General features: G+C 38.1%; 3 protein-coding genes across 3 annotated transcripts in view; 1 reads left to right on the forward strand and 2 right to left on the reverse strand.

Annotated features, from left to right (window-relative positions):
* LOC145233034 (uncharacterized) overlaps window positions 1-4,128 on the reverse strand; it is a gene marked incomplete in the record, with an annotated part of 11,141 nt that extends 7,013 nt beyond the window's left edge. The window contains 2 exon segments of the mRNA XM_080097696.1: window positions 2,623-2,696; window positions 3,130-4,128. Of these exon segments, the coding sequence (XP_079953822.1) occupies window positions 2,623-2,696; window positions 3,130-3,509 (454 nt within the window).
* Window positions 4,129-9,556: 5,428 nt separating this feature from the next.
* LOC145233354 (uncharacterized) lies at window positions 9,557-13,823 on the reverse strand. The gene is made up of 4 exons (XM_080098066.1): window positions 13,495-13,823; window positions 12,909-13,046; window positions 11,040-11,479; window positions 9,557-10,527 (listed from the first exon to the last, which is right to left on the reverse strand). Exons 1-4 carry the CDS (start codon window positions 13,620-13,622, stop codon window positions 10,133-10,135), a joined length of 1,101 nt encoding a protein of 366 aa, XP_079954192.1. The 5' UTR covers window positions 13,623-13,823; the 3' UTR covers window positions 9,557-10,132.
* A 7,971-nt stretch (window positions 13,824-21,794) lies between these two features.
* Window positions 21,795-24,911, forward strand: part of LOC145232249 (caspase-7-like) — an 8,972-nt gene continuing 5,855 nt past the window's right edge. Inside the window, exon 1 of the mRNA XM_080096808.1 lies at window positions 21,795-21,980. Coding sequence (XP_079952934.1) covers window positions 21,810-21,980 — 171 coding nt within the window. The 5' untranslated portion in view covers window positions 21,795-21,809. The remainder of the gene's footprint in view (window positions 21,981-24,911) is intronic.

The following is a 24,911-nucleotide window of genomic DNA, read 5'->3' on the forward strand; positions in this document are numbered from 1 at the left end:
CCTTGCACTGTTGACATGGGATCGCGTACACCACACCCCTTGCTGCGTTTGTATCAATGGGATCTTTGGGGTGCGACAGCATCTGACGTAGGGTGTTGACTGGTTTAATCCCTACTGAGACCCCAAAGTCGATTAACATGCGACGTATTACGTCTGTTAACCTAGGAATGTATGGCAAGGTAACAAATGTACGCTCTTTGGACTGAACCTTTTTCCGAGCACCCGTGGTTTTTCGGTCGCGGAGGATCCAGTTCGGGTAGCCATTTAACCGCAGGGCCTGGTGTACCCTTCACCTGCTGCCCAGGTGTTAGCTAGAGAAACCGATTTTCACAAGCGAGGTTTCCTGGAGTCGTGGAACATACATTCTCACACCAACACGATGAACGTTAAAACGGACGTTCTAATGCCGATAACTTATCGGTCACTTTTGCACCATTGAGCCAGGAGTTATCACACGACCATTGGTGCGCACTGCGTTATTTCTATCGCCTTTTTTATGTGTGTTTCGCCGCCCTTTTCGCTTTATAATAACTTGTGTTTGCATTGTATGTCATTACCCTGATGAAGGTGTTTCGTATGGGACATCGAAACGTTGGCATATTACAATAAAAAACTGCCGGAAGAGCTAAAAATTCTGTTAATATTTGGTATGTGTTTACTAGATGTATTTTAGAGTTGACCTGTGAAAACCGTTTTCATTTATCTTAATCCGTTTGTGATCTGGAGCCTGTATATGCTACAAGGGTCGTCAGCGCGAAAAATCATTTTAAAGCGGTCATGCCCTTCATTCGCTTATGATGTACGCCTCTCATTTATGATGTCGTGGTTAGATTCTAAAGATATTTTTTATGCGTTTACTAGATGTAGTTTAGAGTTGACCTGTGAAAACCGTTGTTGTTTACATCAAGCCCTTTGTGATTTTAAACCAGTTAAGACTAGTACTTAAAATGATGAAATAACAAATGCACAGTTAAGGGCAACATTTTATTAATGAAAAAATAAAGCACCTCATAAACCCAATTTCCACACAATAACATACTCATATTGGGTGCCACAGTTATATGAAAGAAGAAATAAATGTGAAGAGGATAAATAATTACAAGATTGATTTATCAAGCAAAAACCTGCATTTACAATGAGTACACTAAAAAGGGGTCATCAAGTAAACAGACTGAGAAACAAAAAAGGTGAAACAACATTGTTCAGTTGAAAATGCAATGTGTTGCGAGTTACTGAAATAAAATTAAACCAGCTACCATGTGAAAGATGAGGTTGTATCAAACAAGCTATCATAGAGATTACTGGTTGAAAATAAAGGTTTTTCATTCCTGTCTGATGAATCACTTTTACTGAAAGAGTCTACATCAAAGTGAAAATGTATAAATATTTACCCAAAAGATGCGTTTTTAACGACGCCATGATTATGTCATGTAGGTAAGACAGCGTTAATACCAACAAATGTTTAAACACATCTAACCAACACAACAATTTTGCCTTAATTTGGGTACGAGATTAAAATAACACCAACAAATCATTGAACACATCTAACATAACAAGTTTGCTTTAAATTGGGCACAAGAATTGTTAAATAAACCTGCCTTCGGGTGGTACAGCGGCAAAAAACACACATATTTCGATTTGATTCATGTAAAACTGAAGTGTGTGGTGAATATCTTAAAATAAAATGTTCCCCTGCAAGTGAGGCAAGAATCATTTAGTATGCATCAATGATTTAGCTGACACTTCAGTGAGCTCATTTCACCCACATCATTCTTCCACAATCAATTCCTTTCTTCCATGTGGTCCAAGGCAATCTTGAATTACCTTTGGAATGATTCTGCTGCCTTTTTCTGCTTCTATTCAGTTTTCCAGATGTTGAACTGCAACAAAAAATAAAAGAAAAAGTGTATGCAACATTTAATTTGACAAGTAGGAGTTTACACAAAAATGCTTGAGTTAGGCCAGGAGAAATGAAAGTCAATGTTTTACAAAACCAGGATCACACTAGAGATGAGCTACCATATTTTTAAACATGCCTAAAAAATAACAAATTACCATCTGCTAAAATAATAGAAACAGTTGAGAATGACAAGCATATAATGACAATTGACAACCACTTACCATGTATCATTGCTTTTCAAATCCAATGTCCCAAGTCCTTCATTTGATAGTGTGCTGGGCCTTAGTTTGCTTGATGAAGCACTAGAAATGCTTCCCCCACCCTGAACTGTCACTTTTTATTACTCCATTTGTTATCAGAACATGGATGCCTATTAGATACAACAACCTTGGCCCATTTTGTATTTTACAGTTTACAATCGAGGAGAATCTGGTACTGCTGCTATTTCACTGCTTAAAATGCGTTTGCTTTTGTCATAACAGTTCACATTTAACTGCCAATTTCATGTAAAACCCATTTCACCTTCGATTATTTCCACAGAAAATACAATATTTTTCAATAAAAAATAAATTTAATGGTTCACTACCATTGCCGATAAAATCGGGCTGTGTTATAACACATGTTCTAAAATTATAACACCGCCCGATAAGAAACGGGGATTTTTTCATAACACAAGCGCTTCTAATCGAGCACTTGTTGACGAATCGGGTGGTTGTTGCAACAAGGCATTGTACTATTCTTGTTGCACCACGATCCAGTAGTTGGCCATTTGCTGTCCGTATTTTTCGGCGGTGGGCTGATACATAGACAGAAAATAAAATTTTCATTACTAACAATTAATAAACTAGAGCGTGGAATGTATTTGGCTTATCCGGGTTAAAGTGAAAGCTGATTTGAAGAGATAACTTCCGTTGTACATTGACCAGGCAACTGTACAGCTTGTCATGTACTTTTAAATAAACCAGCAAAACTATTCCTAAATATATGTGATCTGCTGGTTAAAAAACCTTACCAACACCTAATTTTTTTAAATATATTAATAAATAGATGGCTCTTATACAAGTTTTTATTACAACAAGCTGAATTTATGCCATGAAAGTGTCTCGTTTGCGACGTCAAACATTCGGCTTGTTATAATATGAACTGCTAGAAGAGCCAGATATTTGTTAATACAACATGCCTGGCAGCAACAGCCTTTTTATCATAAATACAGTTACCATTCTTCTTACTTTTTGTAACCGCATTTTCCGTCGCCTCTCCATAACTTCGTAGCAATGTTTCTTTGCTGCCAATAAGTTTGATAAGTTTCATCAAAAGCCGATATATTGGAGCCTGGCAAAACCTGCCAAGCTCCCATAGTTAGGTTGTGCAGCAAATTTTCACAAGACTTTGGCTGCAGTTTGGCAGGTGGGACAGCAGCAAACTTAAACATTGGCCTAGAAATTGATATTTCATGTCCAGCAGCTAGTATTCTCCAGTGTGGTAGACCATATATCTTCAAGAACACCAATACTAAAAACATAAGCAAACTTGCAACTATTTGAAACAGTTTTCTTTTTGACAACATCTTGTTCAGTAGCTGCTGAGCTATCTTCTGAAAGATAAACATTTAAGTTTCTGTTTTACACCCACTCTAGCTCTAACTTGTTTTCCTTTTTCATCACACTATTGCTGTTTTCACTGCAGTTCTTTGAAGGGCAAAACTTTTTTAACTGTAACAAAGTCGGCAGGTATACGTGGCAACTAACACTTTACCGTCACTTGTTCAAACAGACAAATAAAAGAGCAGTTGATTTTGTTTGACATATTGCGTTACGGGCTCATTTTTTGTCTTTAGATTTTAGAGGATCCGGTTACTTATATTTGAAAACCAAAGCAAGGTTAAGTGATAAATGATATCAGATGAATAACGGTTTTCTATTTTCCCAGTCTTTAACTCGGTTAAGTTACTGGTTCAAGAATCCAGTGAAGCAAAAACTGATTTTGAGTGTTAAAGTTTAAGCAAGATTGTGCGCTTTTGCAAGCAGCCACCTCAATTCATAAATGCATATACCTCTGTCTAATTTCATACATACATACTGTAGATATAAGTGTAAAGCATTCTGAATAACTTTATAACTCCATCCCCGAAGCACTGTTGAAGTACTGGGTACTGTATCATGGCCACTTTATCCAAGCAGAATGACCTTTCGTTAATATTTAACAGGGAAATAACTCAAGCATGTCAATGTCAATGTCAATGTCAATGTCAATTGTTTGAACTAAACAGGGATTTGCGGTGGAACATTTGGAAGAAAAAAATGGACAAAGTTGCCGGTTAAGTAGAAATGTGGTTAAAAGAGTGCATGTCGATCTGGACTTTTCTGGTGAGGTTCAGGTTAGGTCCTAACCGTTAGGATCTGGTTCGACTTAAGTTTGAAGGAAATGGATCAGTTTCGGGCCTGGCTCCTCACTCGGTCTGCGCGGGAATTTAAATTACTTTCAGACCTAACAAGGGCTACTGTTTATAAAAATGTCGTGGCCTGGTCAGGTTTCTGGCGTGCATTTTGTTTTTGGGGGATTATTTTAGGGTTTTCGGATTTCCCAATTACGAATCAGCTTACAACTTTGAGCCTTTTAGTCAAGCAAATTGATGTTTCCAACTAAACACACAAAAGGCACAACGGTTCATATACAAATCATAGTCATAGTAATTTCCATTTGGCAAGTGTAGGCTATAGCTACAAAAATCTAAACCACGACAGGAGTCTTCCCGTTACTCGCGCTCTACCAACTGAGCTGAGCGGATTCGACTTTCGACGGGCTGTCGTGGGTTTCGAATATATTCCTTTTTCTTGTTTTGTTCCTGTATTGCTGGCAGCAATTGTTGTTTGTTTTTTTACATTTTCGCATTTTAACGGTACTAAATTAGTCCTATGTATGTACGTATATAACCTATAGGAAGGAGAAGACACACATTAATTGCGATCGGTCGGTCGTCACTTGTTGAGGCGGGGTGGGGCCTCTACATAGGAGAAAAAAAGAACATTGGTTAAATTTGAAAAAATAGTTTCTGTTGGTCTTAACATAGGGAAAATATGTTAACTTTTGGGTTTATCTTTTAACAGTCAAATCCAATTTGCATTGGCATATGTGGTTGCACTATGATTTGCACCAAAAGCAAGTTTAGATTTTTGTTTGCGCTTTTTGGATACAGTATGAATAAAACGCAATCAGAAATGTATGGAAAAGACTTTTCGAACTAGTGTCGAATATTTCTGTTGAACAATCAATAAAAAATAGAAAATAAAATCTTTAACGAATAGTTTAAAGTGTTTGGGGCTGTTTAATTATTTTTTGGTTGAACTGTTTACATTGGCAAGGGCCTGAAAACGATTTTGGGAATATAGAAGACCTGTTACGGGAAATATTTTGATAACCTCGAAATTTAGAGAAAGTTGTTTGGGTGCGAGATCTTTAACGCTAAACCTTCCCAACTATCCCGATTGTATTCTAATACTCGAGGCTACCTCCCTAATTCGTAAAACGGTCCAAGACCCTGCACTAACGGCTTATCGCTAAAACCAATTGTTACAACGGTGACTTCGCCACTGGCCAAAAATAATATATATTATAATTAATAAAACCTTTGAAAGGTACTGTTTGATCACGTTACGTTACAGCAATAATCACGTTGCGTTATAGCAAAACACAACAGCAGCACAACAGCACCAAAACAATCGCGCACACTTTCCCGGTGCCATGAGAGAACTGCCTCACCAAACACGAGGAGAAACGACGTCACATGCCTCTAGGAATGTGACCAATCACAACGCGCCATGGAAAATCACTGAAGCGGGGATGCGTTCGCATTTTACCGGTGTTAAGTACAAAAAAAGATGTTAAAGTGAAAAAGGTTAAAAATGAAACACAAGAAATGTTACGTTGTTTTCGCCAACTGTTGTGAACATAACTTTGCCCAGCAAAACGTATAACAATTGTCCTGTGACGCAACAGTTAGTGTCCCATTGCGTGACAATTAATGTTCCAATGCGTGACGTCAGTTGCCTGTGTACTGTGTATGTTGCAATCATTTGTAACTTGCCTCGTGGTGTACGTTTGTGAACTGCTGACAGCCATAATTTGAATTGAAGCCATCAATCTAAACTCTGATACCTTTATTTAGCAGCTAGAAAGTATAAATAAATTGCTGAGTTTGATAAAGCTGCATTTGTGAATCATTTTGCTGGTAAGTTTGGCTTTGTACTGTAATGTGAAGTTTTGTTCTAAACCTGTAAATGTTTGGTTGTTTGTGCAGGATTTGTTCAGCCTTTAAAGCATCATTTAATACCAAAACCCCTGTGGCCAAACAGTCGGTATGTTTACTTTATTGCGTGTTATATTGTGATTCATGCTTTATATGCTTTCGTTTTTCTTGTGCAGAAAAACCGGAATTGACCATACCATTAAAACGAATTGTCGTTCCTTTATGGCAGGGGCGGGCAACTTCTCCATTCGGCGGGCCTGATATGGGAAAATGAAGTACTTGGCGGGCCGGATTCCTGAATCGATACATTAATCGCGTATTTATCCAGTGATTTAAAACGGATTTTTGACCACCTAACCAGAGTTGGGGAACCTTTTTGTTTATAAAGGCTACAAACGATTTATCGACACTCGTGTAGGCCGCATAGACTATTTCCCAGGCCAAGGACAGTGATGTTCAAACTTTTTGACTTACAGAATGGTCGTTTTGCTATTTCCTCGTAGTTTGTAGGACTTACGGTCCAAGCTAATTAAAATTCCTCACTACATTTTCATCTTCACTACAACATTCAGGATTTATTTAACCTATAAATTGCTGAACCTGGAGTTTTTGGTAGTCCTATGGAAATCGCTTTATGTACCACTATGGGACCATGGGTCTTGTTTGAAAACCGCTGCCCTGGAACTAATCAAAAAATAATCTGCAATAAAATCAAAAATACGTTTCTGTCTATTTTTTTTCAGCGCCTGGTGCAGTCGGTTATATCAACATCTTAAAAATGTATTTTGCCATCGAAGGCCGCACTTAGTGCCCTAAAAGGCCGCATGTGGCCTTTAGGCCGCAGGTTCCCCACCCCAGAACTAGGCTATACGTGTGGAAACAAAGGAAACCGTTAAAGTAGGACACACACAAGGTTGGTAGTTATGTCGTAACAATGGACGTATGGTGCAATGGTAACAAGGGCGGGAATTTTTTTTGCTATTGGATGAGTTACTGTCCTGTAATTTGACGTAGTAAGCAAGTAATGGGGGATTGCGGCAGACTGTGGCCGCGGGTCACATTATCATGTAAGACCGGAAACTGTCCGCGGGCCGCTCAAAATCCCGACGCGGGCCGGATCCGGCCCGCGGGCCGTATGTTGCCCACCCCTGCTTTATGGTGTCCGCGTTTTTTATTGAGCCACATTGTGTGACGTTTGCGTGAAAACAGGGGAACACGCGACAGAAAACGTTACAAGAAAACAAAAGCGGAAAAACAAGAAGTGAAAGGAATAACGTGAAAATAAATATGAATAAACAAAACAAACAAATATTAAGAGACAAACCAACTAATTTGTTATTGGTAAAATAAGTTATTTGTTAAAAGCAAGTGACATAATTAAATAGGCGTATATCAAACTAAATGAACACAGTGAAACGCACATATATTGATAGATAAATAAAATTAATGTGAAAAGCAAGTGCAATAGTTAATCACTGGCCAACACAATTTTTGGTGTCTTTAATGTTAAAACTGATGTTGACTAATTTTGGGGTGCTGATTTCAAAAGTCATTACAGTTTAATTTCTTCAATCAGATCAACTTTCTAAGTTATTTACAAAATTAAAATTTATGACCATATTGATTCAATGACTTTAAAATCATGCTTTTTTGTGTTTGTTAAAGTTTTGCTACATTATACACATCAATTTCCTACAGAGCAGTCAGTTTGAGTTGAGTTTATTTCGCCGGGCAAAATCGTAGCAGCACAGTTGCGCTATTTGCGTTCTATGCCTATGCTCTGTCTAAAAATGGTTGGTGCAGGCTAGCGGCAACTTTAAACTATACGTGTTTTATGGAGTGATTTTCAGACTAGTAAAGCAAGGTGGTAAAACTAAAATTAATAGTGGCTAGGTCATCTATAAGGAGTTGCATAAATTACCAAGATGTTTTATGCTACATTACTGGTGAATACCCATACAACACAACTAAAAAGGAAAAAAAGATCTGTATCAAATGTGCATATCTTGCACACTTCGATGTGGCTTTAGGGGTTTAGGACAAGCCATGGGCTCCACTTACCTTATGTTGACTGGAATATTGCAGTAATGGACAAAAACAGTAGAAAGGGACTGAAATTATTAGAAAGAGTACATAACTAAGTTATTAAGCAGTCTGAAAAATTCGGTACGAGAATGAGTATAAAGCTACACTTCCCTTAAAACATTGGGGATATAAATGATGAGAATTAAGCTGAAAAGTTCCAACAGGATATCAGTAAAACAAAACGTGTCAGGGAAGAGGGAATAATGTGGTCCTGGCTAACTGCTGTTGGTCAATTAAACGGGACGATATTGCTGCCACTCAGTTCCGAAAGTTACCAAAGTACATGTGTAGGCCTATACCTGATATACCTGAAAACTTACAAATTTAAAACATTTTTTTTGTGTTGAATTTTGTTTGTTAGGAGTGTCCACCTGTTACATTTAAAATTAAATTCGAAATTTTGTTCTTGCAATAACGTTAATTCCAAATAAAATACTCAAAACCGGTTTCACTATAGTGTATACATATAGATTGTTTTTCAAACGTGGATGTACCATAACAGGAAAACTAGACGTGATAGAATTAGTCAAAATCAGTTAAAACATTACTAACACCAGTAAAAAAATATTATTTTGTTGCCCAGTGATTATTAAATAAACGTACCAAACTAAGTGAACACAGTGAATCATTAAACTAAGTAAACACCGGTTCACGTTACAGACCTACATAGGCATTCATATGGCAGAACTTTTTTTTACTGGTGATAAACTTTTTTCAGTAGATAGCGAGAAAGGGCTGCTGAATATACTTTGTTGACTCTAAGTGCAACCTGATGATTTTCCATTGAATACCAAGTATGACGTCAGAGAAGGATGACGTCATAAAATTTAAAGATGAATGTAATTGTCCTCCTAAAACCAGATGCCAGGTGTTTTCCTTTTTCATCCCCACACTTTCATTCCTGCAGTCACACTATTGCTGTTTTTATTGTAGTTTTCATGGGGTAAAACTTACTATAACTGTTGCAATGTCGACAGTAATATACGTGACACCTATGACACTTTGTTGTAACTTGTTCAACAGTCAAATATAATAGCAGTTCATTTTGTTTGACTTACTGCGTTACGGGCTCATTTTTTGTCTCTAAATTTTAAGAGGATCAGTCCACTTATATTTGAAAACTAAAGCAAGGTTAAGTGATAAATGATATCAGATAAATAACGGTTTTCTAGTTTTTAAGATGAACATGAATTCAATACTGGGATCAGCCCTGAAGCGTCTATGCAGACCAGCGATGGGCCTGGTGTACTGTGATTTCTAGTTTTTAAGTCTCGAACTCGAGTTACTGGTTCAATCCATTGAAGCAAAAAACTCATTTTGGGCGTTAATTTTTTTCAAGCACTTAAACAACCACTTAAATTCATATGCCTGGTAGTAAAAACATCACTAATACAAACATTCTTGGCATTACACCAATTGCTTTACATCACCGCTTAATAATATCACAAATGTAAAATAATAAAAAATTCAACTAGGCATTGCCTCCGGCCAGGCCAATGTCACAAGTTAAAGTCTGACAAAAATAAGCCATTTTTTCATTCTGTTTATGAAACCTCTAGGTGACTTGTAAATTATGTTCACCTCAGTTAAAAATACAAACTAACAAAACGTTTGTTTTAATCGTATCTCATACCCATTTAAAAACAGCGACAGTTGACAAATTCTGCTTCAAAATGTTTCCAAATGTAAATTCGTTTTGTCAAGAGTTTAAAAAATGTAGTAAACGTTTTAAAACCGTGATTTATCTATGCGATGAACCACATCATCATGACAGACGGTAATTGCGTTAAATATAGTGTGCTGACTTTTTTTCATTATTCTTTTTGTTTCCCCAGGATAGAACAAAACCAGTCAATGCGTCTTCGAATGCGTCGAGTTACCTATTTGTCAAATAAAGTTATTCATACAGTATGTTGTGCGAAATAGTTAAGTAGGGCTTGGTTTTTCATTAAATTGACTCCCAGGCCATAATGAGAGCCATCAAAGCTGTGGACGAATCTGGTCATTTGTCGAAAGTCAAAAATAGGAATGTCATGTTTTTCACAGTAGGCTTGCAGTTTCTGGGCAAATGTTTCAGTAACAGCATCGCTTTGTAAGTCGATATATCGTGAAGGTTTTAGCAGTCCAGTTAGTAGGGGCAACATAAAGAAAATTTGCGGCCATTTTGAATCTTGAGATACGTTGGTGTTTTTGTAGAAATCGTCTCGCATTTTTACGCCCGGGTCCAAGTACTGATCGATTACAATTTCGGCTTTTAGTTGCATGTGCATTCCGATACCAAGCATAAGCAAGGTGCCTGCAAAATCACAAATAAACAAGGATCGGAGTTTTTAACAATTGGTACATGCACCAATGTAAGGAGTGTATTTTAATATACAGGCAAATGGCCTACTTGTAAATGAGTTAATAGTTTTGTAAATATTGAAATTGAAGGATTTTGCAGTTAGTGAATGGGTTCAGCACAGTCATTAGTTGTAAGTATATTAAGTATCATGTTACCTATATTAAGTATCACGAATATTTTTTATACAAAATGTTTAAAGATTAAGAGCATAAAAAAGGTCTACTGCACTAGTTATTTAGAGATAACCTCGTACTAAACTTTAGTAAACAAATTTGGAGAGTAAAGCTTGTAAACGACAGATTGTAGTGCAAATTTAGAAGTTTCCTATGTGCAATTTGCCTTGCTTGAGTGGATTAGTTGATCTGTGTTAATCATATCGTGGTTAAAATGCCAAAAATAGTTTAATTGCTTTATTTCTATCAATAGCATTTGATATGAGATAATTCAAAAAGAGTATATCTGACCTTCTTTTCCACTTAGTTTCTTCACGAAGTTTGGAAAACTTCCATTCTGTTTTAAATTGTAGAAACCGTCCATAACGGCAGTGAATCTGGGTTCCACACCACCGCATAATTTTTCTTTATAAAGCACTTCGTCCAATCTGCCTATTATCGCTCGGCATTCGTCCCAAAAAAAGAACTTTTCTGCGACGCAAATCTCTTTCTGCTTTTCTGTCATCTGAGCGCTCCACGATCCCCGCACGGTGTCGTCCGAGAGTAACATCACAAAGGCGGCAAACATGTTCCGCATGAGTGAATCGCCGACGAAATGCAAATTGTTGTAGCGTGACTTATGTATGACGTCACAAGCCTGGGACGCACTGTAATGGGTCCAGAAACAACGTTGATCAGCTGTTCTCCATTTCGACAACTCGGTGTAGACGTATTTCCTTGTGTCAACGCAGCTAGACAATATTAATATTTATAAAACTCATATTGAAATGCTTTGTTAGCATGTTTCAATAGAAAGCAGTATTCCTTAATGCAGGGGTCGGTAACAACTTTTGCACCGCGGACCGCTTTTGAAAGTTAAATTTTATCACAGACCGGCCTTCAAAAAACTAGAAATATCAGCAATGAAATCGCCTAAATTAGTTTACCATCCCGGGGATGTACGAGGTAAATGATTTTAAGCATTTAACCTAAGAATCATACTACCCGGTAAGGAACTCCGTCGGTTGCCGACCAATGCCCTAATGTCTGGCATTCCCGGCAAAAAAATCTAGGGTATGCTGCATACTAAGCAATTGGAAAAGGTTTGTAAAGGTTTAATTGGTGTTGATTCTGAAATTCAAACCAGTGCGTTACAAACCTAATTGATTTTTGTCACGGCTGTTGTCTCACAAGCAATCAATTGTTTGCATTCATTACAGTTCGAAATTGATTGTAGCAACACTGCAATTTACATTTGCAACATGATGAAAAGCACAACTCTTTGTTGCGAAAATGGATGCAGGCATTGGTTACCACTAACAGTGAGGCGGGTATTACATATCCACGCAAGGACATCGACTGTCTAGTTTCAACCGAAAAAAAATCCTTCCAACAAAACTAACACAAAGTTAAGTCACAAGTGTAATGTTGGTATACAGTGGTTTCAGAGAACGCCTACGAAAATTAACGTCTGGGACTAGCTTGTCTGAAGTTTTAACAGTCCGAGTGATCGTTTCAAGTACACTAAACTTAAAAATTATTAACGCGTTATTATACAACTCACTGCGTAAGTAGATGAAACGTTAAAACGATTACAATAAAGGCTTTAGGCCCGACGCTTGTGCGCTCTGTTGGGTAAAAAGAAAGCATTTTGGTGAAGTTATTAGTGGAAAACATCACAATTGGGTCTACACCGGTTGCTATGTGTGCTATAATACAGAAAACACGCGACGTTAGATGAAGTCTTGGCTGGACCTATATTCTGTACTGTTCTGCCCCCTCATGGGTACAGGGCCTCTTTTAGTAGTGTGCAATGTTTTGTTACGTACAAGCATGCGTTCATTGAGAACAACAGCAAAAGGGACTTCTGGTTGTGTGAAGCTCATAAACATCTAGCTTCAATCTTTTGTCTGACCCCATGTAGTGGCAAGAAAGACGTTTGCGATTTTATGGCGTCATTTTTGACGTCATACTATGTGGCATACTCGAAAAAACTCGACTAGATATAATTAAACAGCATAGGGTTAAAACATTGTGATTTATTGTCACAACGTAAGGTCGTGGACCTTGCGCGGACTAATTTAGATCCATGGTATTATTTCCAGATAAACTTGCTTATTATATTACAGTAATACTTTCATGTATTTTCCCACAGCCCATTTAAAAGCAGCTGTTTCCTACCTGTCACAGTCGCAAGTCGATTTAGATGGTTCGCTGCACATTCCGTCGTGCATGTTGTTGCAACAAGGCATTGCACTATTCTTGTTACACCACGATCCAGTAGTTGGCCATTTGCTGTCCGTATTTTTCGGCGGTGGGCTGATACATAGACAGAAAATAAATTTGTTATCAATTACAATCAATACGCTAGCGCGTGGAATGTATTTGGCTTATCCGGGTAGTGAGAGCAGATTTAAAGAGATAACTGCCTTGTTGTACATTGACCAGGCAACCGTACAGCTTGTCATGTACTTTTAGTTTAACCAGCAATACTATTCCAAAATACATGTGATCTGTTGGCTAAAAAACCTCACCAACACCTAAAAACCATAAAATACATTAACAAATAGATGGCTCTTTTACCAGCTTTTATTATAACAAGCTGAATTTATGTCATGTCCTCATGAAGGTGTCTCGTTTGGGACGTCAAAACTTCAGCTTATAATATAAAATAATATAAACTGCTACAAGAGCCACATATTTGGTAATACATTATACCTGGCAGCAAGAGCCTTTTTAACATAAATACAGTCACCATTCTTCTTACTTTTTGTAACCGCATTTTCCGTCGCCTCTCCATAACTTCGTAACAATGTTTCTTTGCTGCCAATAAGTTTGATAAGTTTCATCCAAAGCTGATAAATTCGAGCCTGGCAAAACCTGCCAAGCTCCCATAGTTAGGTTGTGCAGCAAATTTTCACAAGACTTTGGTTGCAATGTCTCGGGTGGGACAGCAACAAACTTATATGCTGGTCTTGAAATGGATTTTTCATATCCAGTAGCTAGTACTCTCCAATGTGGTAGACCATATATCTTCCAGTACACCAGTACTAAAAATATAGGCAAACTTGCAACTATTTGAAACAGTTTTCTTTTTGACAACATCTAGTTCAGTAGCTGCTAGGCTATATGCTGAAAGATAAACAGTTATGTTCCTGTTTTGCATGCACTATGGCTTTAACTTGTTTTCCTTTTTCAACCCCACACTTTCATACCTGTGACAGTCACACTATTGCTGTTTTCACTGTAGTTTCACAGTGAAAAACTTAGTTTAACTGTTGCCAAGTCGGCAGTTTTATATCTCACTTGTTCAAACACTTTGACGTGAACTGTTCAAACCAAAGTATGTATAAAACACAAGTAGTCCAACCCATTGTTACGCGATAGAGCCTCATGGACGCCATTTTGTGGCCAAATTAATACAGCAGGTATGGGGAAAAACACATAAATTGTCTGATTTTTACAAACTGGTGGGCTTTAACTGGAAATTGACAGACAAAATCGAACAAAACTTTTGGGTTCTAACATTTGAGCGTGATAATGCACGCTGAATGCAAATATTTTAAGTTTACAAGAAAAGTAAGCAGCAAAATTAACATGAAACAACGCAATTTAGCTTTTAATATTACGGTGAAATGTTAGAACCCGAAATTTTCATTCAATTTGACGAATCAAATTCGCGTTTTAGCTCTTCAGTTTGTAAATATCAAACAGTTTATGTGTTATTTTCCTCTACCCACAGTATCATTTTGGACACAAAATGGCTCCATAGGCTTTATTGCGTAACAATAGGTTGGACAACTTGTGTTTTATACAGACTTTGGTTCAAACAGTTCAAATATCAGACCAGTTTGATTTCCCATCATCATTTCGCCGAGTTGGTAAGTGCGAAACTTGTTAATAAGCGTTACGCACCACTGCGTGTAGTTTCCAAAATATTTTTTCATTTTTAGTTTTTTTAACGTACAAATCGACATTTTGAGGTCTGGGAGAAAACGTTTCAGCTTGTAAAGTCACATTTCTTTCCGAGCCTAACATTTTTCTATAAATTGGCACAGATGTACGTTAGAGCAAGAAGTTTCAGCTTGTAAAGTCACATTTCTGGTCTCAAACAGTATTTGCCAACGAAATGACTTAACCGATACTTGTTTACGTCGGTCGCACATATACAAATGTATACATCGCTAATCCAGTGTTACGATCAAATAAAAAGACATTCCGAGCCTAATATTTTCTATAAATTGGCACAGATGTACGTTAGAGCAACAAGTTTCAGCTTGTAAAGTCACATTTCTGGTCTCAAACAGTATTTGCCAACGAAATGACTTTAACCGATACTTGTTTACGTAGGTCGCCCATATACAAATGGATACATCGCTAATCCAATGTTACGAAACAAATAAAAAGACATTCCGAGCCTAATATTTTTCTATAAATTGGCACAGATGAACGTTAGAGCAAGAAGTTGCAGCTTGTAAAGTCACATTTCTGGTCTCAAACGGTATTTGCCAACGAAATGACTTTAACCGATACTTGTTTACGTAGGTCGCCCATATACAAATGTATACATCGCTAATCCAATGTTCCGAACAAAATAAAAAGACATTCCGAGCCTAATATTTTTCTACAAATTGGCACAGATGTATGTTAGAGCAAGTAGTTTCAACTCGTAAAGCCCAATTGATGGTCTCATTTCGTATTTGATAACGAAATGACTTTTACCGTATTACGCCTGTTGCCAAAGTGTAAGCCAGGGGTGGGCAAACTTTTCAGTGCAAGGGCCGCATTCAAAAGTTCTTAATCTCAGGGGGCCGCATAGTATTTTACCAACGGCCCCCAATTGCTTGCTTGTTTTTTTTATATAACTGGTGTAAAGAATTAGGTTTGTATCCTATATATACCATTTAAAGCCGCCTAAAATGCTCAGATCAAAAATTTCTTACTTGACGCATAAGTTTAGCTAAATGGAGCTAACTGTTTATGACGTCATAATGTGTGTTGTGACGATTCTTTCGCATTGTTTGCACACAATAAGCGGATAAAAAGCCTGGCGCAATTGGTTACTAGGCTGGTAATCTTTTTTTCCAGTCTTACGAAATCTGTTTTTAGCAGTTTCAAAATCAAAATATTTGGCAAAATAATTTAGTTACGTCACCGCCGCCAGCACGTGTATTTTTTGACATACATGGTCACCGCCTCACAAACTCGTCTCCGCGGCCGCATGTAGCCGTACGGCCGCAAGTTGTGCCCCCCTGATTTTGCCCAAAATATTAACGGAGTATATTTTCAGCTATGTGCAAATACGTTAGTTGTCACTGAAATTATTGGACAAATATTGGTTGAAACGCCACAATTGCAAATGTTTCAAAATAAACAAGCATTTGTTGCAACATAGGCTACACCACGTCTTTTTGTCAAGAAATTATTGCGCCAACATTAATGTGTTAACGATTCTAAAGCCGTGTTTAATGTCCGTTTGCAAAGTATTGCAACGACCTAAACTTGATCCAATGTGATAAAAGTTTTGGCGTCAACAGTGCAAAATGGGCTGTTTGAAAACGTGAATCGCTTTTACTTTTATTTACCTTTATCGAACGAAGAAATTTTGTCAAGTGACGATTTGCAAAATAACGTGGCAGACACAACCGGCTATAAAGCACGTAAAAAATGTCTGTGTTTAGTTCCAAAGTATGGTACGGGTACAGATATTGCACATGGTATAGGTATCGGCAAGTCGCAACCCCGGTATTTTTTAAAACTCGTCGGCTGTGCTCATAATACTATTCAGTGTTACTAACATTCTCTTTAAAATTCACTAACATTTGGCGGGCCGCATGAACTCCTTTGCCGGGCCGCATGCGGCCCGCGGGCCGTAGTTTGCCCACCCCTGGTGTAAGCAAACACATTCAAGCAGCAAAGGTGTTGGCAAGCAATCATTGTCCTGTGACGTCAAAATCATTGGGCTCATCACTTATGCGTGGTTGGAAAATCATTTGACCGAACAAAGTTAGGTTTAAAAAGTTCTCTAGAGAAGATTTTCCTCCTCCTGAAGAGTATTTCACGCGATTTTGAAACCGTCCAATCAAACAGCGGTTAATGAAGCATTTGTTGTGATGGCCATTGATTCGGATTTCGCACGAGGTGGCATCGTTGGCAAATACTGTTTGAGACCAGGAATGCGACTTTACAAGCTAAAACTTCTTGCTCTAACGTACATCTGTGCCAATTTATAGAAAAATATTGGGCTCGGAATGTCTTTTTATTTGTTTCGTAACACTGGATTAGCGATGCATGCATTTGTATATTGGCGACCTATGTAAACAAGTATCGGTTAAAGTCATTTCGTTGGCAAATACTGTTTGAGACCAGAAATGTGACTTTACAAACTGCAACTTCTTGCTCTGACGTACATCTGTGCCAATTTATGGAAAAATATTAGGCTCGGAATGTCTTTTTATTTGTTTCGTAACACTGGATTAGCGATGCATGCATTTGTATATGTGCGACCTACGTAAACAAGTATCGGTTAAAATTATTTCGTTGGCAAATACTGTTTGAGACCAGAAATGTGACTTTACAAGCTGCAACTTCTTGCTCTGACGTTCATCTGTGCCAATTTATAGAAAAATATTAGGCTCGGAATGTCTTTTTATTTGTTTCGTAACACTGGATTAGCGATGTATGCATTTGTATATGTGCGACCTACGTAAACAAGTATCGGTTAAAGTCATTTCGTTGGCAAATACTGATAGAAACCAGAAATGTGACTTTACAAGCTGAACCGTTTTCTCCCAGACCTCTAAATGTCGATTTGTACGTTAAAAAAACAAAAATGAAAAAACATTTTGGAAACTACCCGCAGTGGTGCGTAACGCTTATTAACAATTTTCTGGTAAAGTTTAAGCAAGATTTTTTCAAGCAGTTGAACAACCACCTCAATTCATAAATGCATATACCTCTGTCTAATTTCTCATACTAAAACCAAGCAATAATGATTGCAACCCACATGCCGCTCCCTACTACTTATTTTGCGGCTCGCACCAGACCTCAGAAAACCCACCAAAGATTGCTATTTTAGCATTCAAGGTAACAATCTTTAGTGATTTTCTGAGGTTTCGTTTATTTTGCGGCTCCTGGCACACTTAAAAAACTACCATTTGGCCCCGACAATAAAAAAGTTTGAGAACCACTGGTTTAAACTAAACAATGAATGCGGTGGAAGCGCACACATTTGGAAGTTTACAAAAAATGTCCAAAGTTGCCGGTTGAGTATAAATGTATATTAAGAAGTTGTATGTCAATCTGGACTTTTCTGGCCGGGTTCGGGTTAGGATCTAGATCAGGCTTAAATTCAAATGAAATGGCTTTGATTCGGGCTTGGCTCCATACTTAGTCTCATTTGTGCAGCAATTTTAATTACTCGTAGTCTGGCCAGAAAAGTCGTAAAGTAGTAGTCGTAGTCTGACCGGGTTGAGAGCTTGCATTTTGTTTTATGAGGGTGATTTTAGAGTTTTCGGGTTCCCAATTTCGAATCACCTTGCAACTTTGAACCCTTTCGTTTAGTAATTTTCTTACAACAAACACAAAACGGTTTATACGTAAATCATAGTACGCCAGGCCCATTGATATCGTTGTAGCGAATCAGCCGGTCATCAATCATCCCCATATGGCAAGACTGGCGGCCTACCAACTGAGCTACACAGGCTCAGCGGATTCGACTTTCGACGGGCTGTCGTGGATTTTGATTTTTTTCCTTTTTCAGTTTTTTTTTCTGTTTTTTAACAGTATTTGTTGTTTGTTTCTATTTTCGCATTTTAACGCTTTAAAATTAGTCCCATTTACATACATACGTATCCTATAGGAAGGAGACGACACAGAATAATGGCGATCGGTCGGTCGTCACTGGTTGAGGCGGGGTTGGGCCTCTACATAGAAGAAAAAAAAACATTCGATAAGTTTAAAAATAACTTTTTCTTTGTTTTACATAGGCAATATATTGTCACTGTGGAGTACATCTTTAAACAATCAAATCCATTTTTGTTCGGCGTACTTGGTTGCCTTGCGATTTGTGTCTACATTAGAATCATAGGCGCCGAGTTTAACAAAAATGCAAGGTGGCGGATATAAAAAATGACGTCACTAATGCGTCCAACCACAACTCTAATTTAAAGCCAAACAAACTTTCCAACGTTCGTCAAAAATAGAAAAAAGTAATGTTTGAAATAATGTTTAGTTTGCAATTGCAACACGCTGCTGTAGTGTTTCTCGTTGGCTTAGCAACGTTTAAAAATGTTTCGTCAAGTTTAACAAACAAATTACAACACATTTGCACTGTACACAACAATGCACAACATTCACTGGTAGACAATAGCGTGTTTGACGTCGTAAACAAGGCACTATAACTAAAACGGATGCAGTTGAAAGCCATATTTTGTGGCTGCACCGCCAGCACTCTTGTTAAAAAACAAAATTGTTCCCAATTTTCTTCAGATTTAACGATATTTCGTACGATACCACTACAAACTAACCAAAATAACCACGGTGGCCGCCACCGTGCTTTAAAGACCCAATGTGGCGGGGTGACTATGATTAGAATAATGGATTCCAACGTGTTTGCGCGATTGAGGAATAGTGTGAAAAGAAATGCATATATTGATGCTGATGAATAATGCATATAGGCATTCATGTCCCAGAGCCCTAAAACTCTTCCAGTACGTGGCGCTAACGGACTGCTAAATATACACTAAGGCAGTGGTTCCCAACCTACATTCTGTTGGGTCGCTTGTTTTAGTGACAATTACAGCATCTACTTTTGACGCCTCGTAGCGTTACTTTTATATTACCTAGGGCTTTGAATTGTTGCCCAATAATAACTTCATCACAACTTGTCGTGATAATGGTTAAAACTGTTTGTGACGTCATAAAGTGATGTGTTAGCTCACAGTAGAGCGCTGTCTGGCAAATAATGCCTCGATTCAGCTCCAAGTTCGGAATAAATGGAAATGTTTGATCGTAAAAAACAACAGCGTTTGTTCGTTATAAGGTTATTGATTTGCTAAACTGGCGTAGTAATTTTCAAAAAGCTTTCCTATCTTACAGACAAAAATACAACTAAAATAGCACGTCCATGGGTCGCGAGAAACCACAAAACTAAATTTTGGTAAGTATTTGGGTCGCGTTAAAAAAAGGTTGGGAACCACTGCACTAAGGCATTGCTCGACAACAGGAGTGCACTGCGCAGATGGGTACACAGCAGTCGCAGAGTTTTAAAGGGTTCCACAGAAGAATAATGTCATAAAATTAAAAGATGACAATGTAAATATCCTTCTAAATGTCAACTACGATGTTGGGTTATACTACTCACAGGTTAAGAAAGCATATACTTTACAATTTTGCTTCTTTAGTCACATTGTTATTGAAAAAAAGTCTTTACTTTGAGTTTTTATAACTTAACATATTTAATTTATTGTCCGCAAACCTACTGTAAAAGTTGCCAAATTCAAAAATCCGTCTGAACTCTAAAGGATGTGTATGGAACCACAGAATGAGTTCTAAACGATGCGTGAGTCGAAAAGAGTTGAAAATGTTTTTCCTTAAACTTTTGACGCACGTTCGCATGTAAAACTGGGTTTAAACAGTTTTTTAGGAGAGAATTTTTTTGGTCTGCGTGAAGACTTCAGTAGTCAGTACTGATCGTATAAATGCATGGCTGTTGTCTATGTAATACCTAATGCATAAGAGGTTGAGTTTGTCGTAAACGAAATCTACTTACATAACAGCCCAGCAGGCAACGGCAAAATCAACTAAACCTTTGGAACTCAACAAACTTGAAGTTACCATAGTTCACATGTGGGGCCGCTGATCATTTGCGTACAAGTTTGCCTTTGTTTAACAAACAGCGCAGCTTCGCCTTAAAAGGTTTTATCAAACATTGAGAGTTCAACTGGTTTAGTAAAAGTCATTCACATTCGCGCCGAGGTTAAATTGATTCACAGTCACCTTTTAACACATATGATTGAGCTTTTTACCCTTATATATCAGTATGTAGCGTTTTGTTTTATTGTACCGATTGGAAGGTACCACATGCAAATAACTTAAGTTAATTTATGTACGTCTTCTTAATGCGGTTTCGGATAATTGACTATTGGCAATTAGAGTAATTATGATGAGTTCATAGGACTGTAATAGTAATTTTCCGAATTATGATTGATTTTATAGCAGCTGTATGCAGTATATATAGATGCATACACTTTTGCACTTGATGTGAATAAATGTCAGTTTAATCGCAATTTGATGCCTCTTTTATAATAGTCTGTCTGAACAAAGGTTTCTTTTAAATTGCTGAGCTGCGTTTTGCAAGCTTTATATCAGTGTAAAGGCCAAGTTAATATTTACATTACAGATTGAATATTATACAAGTGAGTGTTATCAACGATGCTATGAACCAGCAGGTACAAAATTAAACCTAATCGCACCTCCTTACCTACTTGGCACTGTAAAGAAATGGGTTAGACGAATGGGCGTATGATAGTACAGTAGACTGTTTCGAAACATTTTGGAATTATTTTTTTACCGAATTATCTACAAAAAATGAATTAAGCCAACAAATAATTAGCAAGCGTCAGTCTACGAGTGGAGTTGGAGTAAAAAAAGCTTGAGCTGCCTAATGCAGTTAAATAAAAATGTCAAATAAGAGTTTAAGTTTAAATATTTGTTGATCTAAATTTTGAATACAGGGTATTTGATTTTACCCCACTTTAGATACCTTATGTTATGTTTTATAATACAGAAAGAAAGGGGCGTTGACCAAAAAAATATTGAAGGTATAACTAAGTATTTTTTTAATGAGGCAATCTTGTATTCTTACCATTTCGACTAAACTTTCCAGGATATTACAAATTTGGATTTTTAATTGATACATGTTACCGTTTTGTTGCGTTTAATTTCACATATCAAACGGACACTAAAGGTTTCTTCTTGTGCAGTTTTTTGTAATAGTACTTTATCAGTTAAATGATTTGTATTAACTCAGATTATTAGCACTGAAAAGTTATAAGTTATTTAATTTAACGTCAAGTGGAAATGGAGGGAGATTGTGTAGATGCTGCACCTGTTACTTCTGGTCAACCAACCAGTGTCGAACCTCCACCTGGCGGTCAGTTGGTCAATAGAGGCGCACTTGGTCAGATCAATGACCACTCGTACAACATGAACCTCAAGAACAGAGGCATTTTCATCATTTTCAATCACGAGGTACAATGACAAAATAAATCGCTTTAATAGTATAAGGACCTGATTTTAAGTTTGTTAACCGGGTAATAAAGCCTAGCGTAACAATATACGGAAACAATTTCTTCAAACAGTTTGAAAGCGAACTAATTAAAGAAAATGTATTGCCAGTCTACAAATTGCAATGCTTTGATAAAATTTTATTTTTAATTAGGAACACTATGCACGGACTTGAAAAGTAGTTTAATCATAAACATTACTGCCAAGGTAGTGGTGTATATAGAATACATCGTGTAGACGTTTCGACAATCTCTGTTGTCATCATCAGTACATGTTTTCAATCAAGCTGTAGAACGCGGTATATAAAGCACTAAGGAAAAAAAAGGGGAAGCCAGATGTGTAAAGTGACGTCACAGACGATAACAGGGAACGACGTTTAGAACGGTAGCGTAGACGAAAAGATAAGAACCGGAGATATGGGTCAGGTGTTGAACAGACGCAAGGGCATGGAAACTGTGTCGATGTTGAGCTCGGGTTCATGCCTTTGAATAAAAAGCGATTCGAGAAACAACAGTCTCACGCGGTCTTGGTTTGCGTCCAAAATCACCGGCTCGGCAAAATTAACTTTATGTGTCGGATTCGATAAAATGTGCCGGCACACTTCTGATTTTTGGTCCATGCGATGTTCTTTAATTCTTACAGCGAGATTTCGCCGCGTTTCCCCAATATATGAAGCGCCGCAGTTGCAAACCAACCGGTAAACAACGTTAGTTCTTTTGATGTGTTCCTGGCGCTCTTTTATAGGAAAATGCCGTGAAAGTTTGTTCGTTTCATGGACAAGACGTAAGCGGATGTTGGCCCCGGTTCGATGAACAAAATGCCCCAATTCACGCGCAATGTTGTAAGATACTGGGCCGAGAAATGGAAGTCTTGCAACCACGTATCTCTCCTCGTTTGAGTCGTTGTTTAATACCTTCGATTGGTGTTTTTTGTTCAGAAACCCTTTGATACACCCGTCCACAAAGTTGTGGGGATAACCATTCGCTCCAAGCATTTTCTTGACCTTCTTAAATTCTTCATGCATTATTATGTATGAATTAGCGATTCCGTACGCCCTGTTGAGAAGACACAGTACTAAATTCCGCTTATAACGAGCAGGTACGAAGCTTTCCCATTTGGTGTAAAGACCAGTGTTGGTTGTCTTCCGGTAGGTACAGGTATTAATTCCTACACTTGTTTTTTCCACCATGACGTCGAGAAAGTGAATGGTGCCGCTTTGCTCTTCTTCTTTGCTGAAGGTGATGTTGGGATGTACCGAGTTTATGTTTTTATAAAACCCATGAAGAGCAGTTTTGGAAGGAAAAACCAAGAAAAGGTCATCCACGTAACGACACAGAATCTCAGGTTTGTTTTTAGTCGTGGTGGATTTTAAAGCGGTGTCGACAACGTAGTTCATAAAAACGTCAGCTAGCAGAGGTGCAATAGGTGATCCCATTGCAATGCCGTCGATCTGCTTATAGTACTGTCCGTTAAATTGAAAGGTGGTAGTTGTAGCGGCCCAATGCAACAGTTTTTTCATACGTCTCTTGTTTAACCCGTTAAATGTAGTGTCACTTTGCTGAAATATGGAATTGAGCACGAGGGAAATGGTAAATTCCACAGGTATGTTGGTGGAAAGGTCCCGAACATCAAAGGTTGCCAATATTTTGTCGTGAATTGACTTGCCTTTAAGTAAGGTGGTAAAGGCGAAGGTGTCCTTGATATTGGTGTAGTGTTCCCGCAGTTCGGACAAGGACGATGATAGCCATGTTGCGCAGGCATGATTAAAGCTTCCACATGACGATAAAATCGGTTTGAGGGGAGTGGACGGCTTGTGGATCTTGGGAAGACCATACAGGGTCGGTGTGGTGGCGCTAGTAGGATGGATACGCAAATAGTCTTCGTCGCTTAATGCCTCTGCTTTCTTTAGGTAACGGATGTGGTTTTGGAACTTGCTTAAATTGGCCAGGTTGTCATCTGACGAGCAGGGTTTGAACTTCTGTTTGTTTGCGAGAATGTCCATCATTTTCGAAACATAGACAGAACGATCCATCAAAACTACTCCGTTGCCCTTATCTGGTTTGCTGATGACAATATTCTTGTCCGCTTGCAGTGAGTGCAGGGCATCCCGTTCTTCATCAGACAAGGTAGCTACATGCCGTTTTCGCTCACAAAAGAAATAAGAAATGTATCGACTGTACAGACTCATAAGCTTTTGTTTCAGGAGAATTCGATTCGAATGATTGAGGTGTAGACGCAATTCAAGCTGCACAGGGCCCAGCTTCAACTAACCAACTCTGTAGCTACATTCCGAAAGTCCCTGCTGCAGCGCGAGTACAATCTTCGCAACCACCTTATTCGCGACACCAAACGCGCCTTGCTGGAAAGACAACAAGCGCTATTCGCCTCCATTGGTTCTATCAGCACAATCTGCGTAAGGCGATTTTTGAGAAAACGGAAAAAGGTAGTCACTGACATTGTCCGCTCGAGGCACGACCGGAAGCTGAAATCCCTTGGCATTTACGTCTACCAACAAGAACCGTTTGTGATTTGCAACCTTTCGCAACGCATACTTAATGACGCAGAGTCCAGTCTGCTGAATAAAGGTCTTAATTTTAGCTTTTTTCCAACTAAAATCAGTGTGCCACATATCAGAGCAGAATTTGAGTATATTTACCACCAACTGCGTCTACACCTCAATCATTCGAATCGAATTCTCCTGAAACAAAAGCTTATGAGTCTGTACAGTCGATACATTTCTTATTTCTTTTGTGAGCGAAAACGGCATGTAGCTACCTTGTCTGATGAAGAACGGGATGCCCTGCACTCACTGCAAGCGAACAAGAATATTGTCATCAGCAAACCAGATAAGGGCAACGGAGTAGTTTTGATGGATCGTTCTGTCTATGTTTCGAA

This window comes from Phallusia mammillata, chromosome 6, assembly GCF_965637545.1.
Source record: "Phallusia mammillata chromosome 6, kaPhaMamm4.hap1.1, whole genome shotgun sequence".
Taxonomy (NCBI): Eukaryota; Metazoa; Chordata; class Ascidiacea; order Phlebobranchia; family Ascidiidae; genus Phallusia; species Phallusia mammillata.

What these genes read in the sequence shown, in the direction of transcription:
- LOC145233354 (XM_080098066.1), bottom strand. Translation starts at nt 13,622, where the DNA reads ATGGGAGCTTGGCAGGTTTTGCCAGGCTCGAATTTATCAGCTTTGGAT. An exon ending in GGAAAATGCGGTTACAAAAA is followed by an intron (nt 13,047 to 13,494) that starts GTAAGAAGAATG and finishes TCTATGTATCAG; the next exon opens with CCCACCGCCGAAAAATACGG. An exon ending in TCGACTTGCGACTGTGACAG is followed by an intron (nt 11,480 to 12,908) that starts GTAGGAAACAGC and finishes AATATTGTCTAG; the next exon opens with CTGCGTTGACACAAGGAAAT.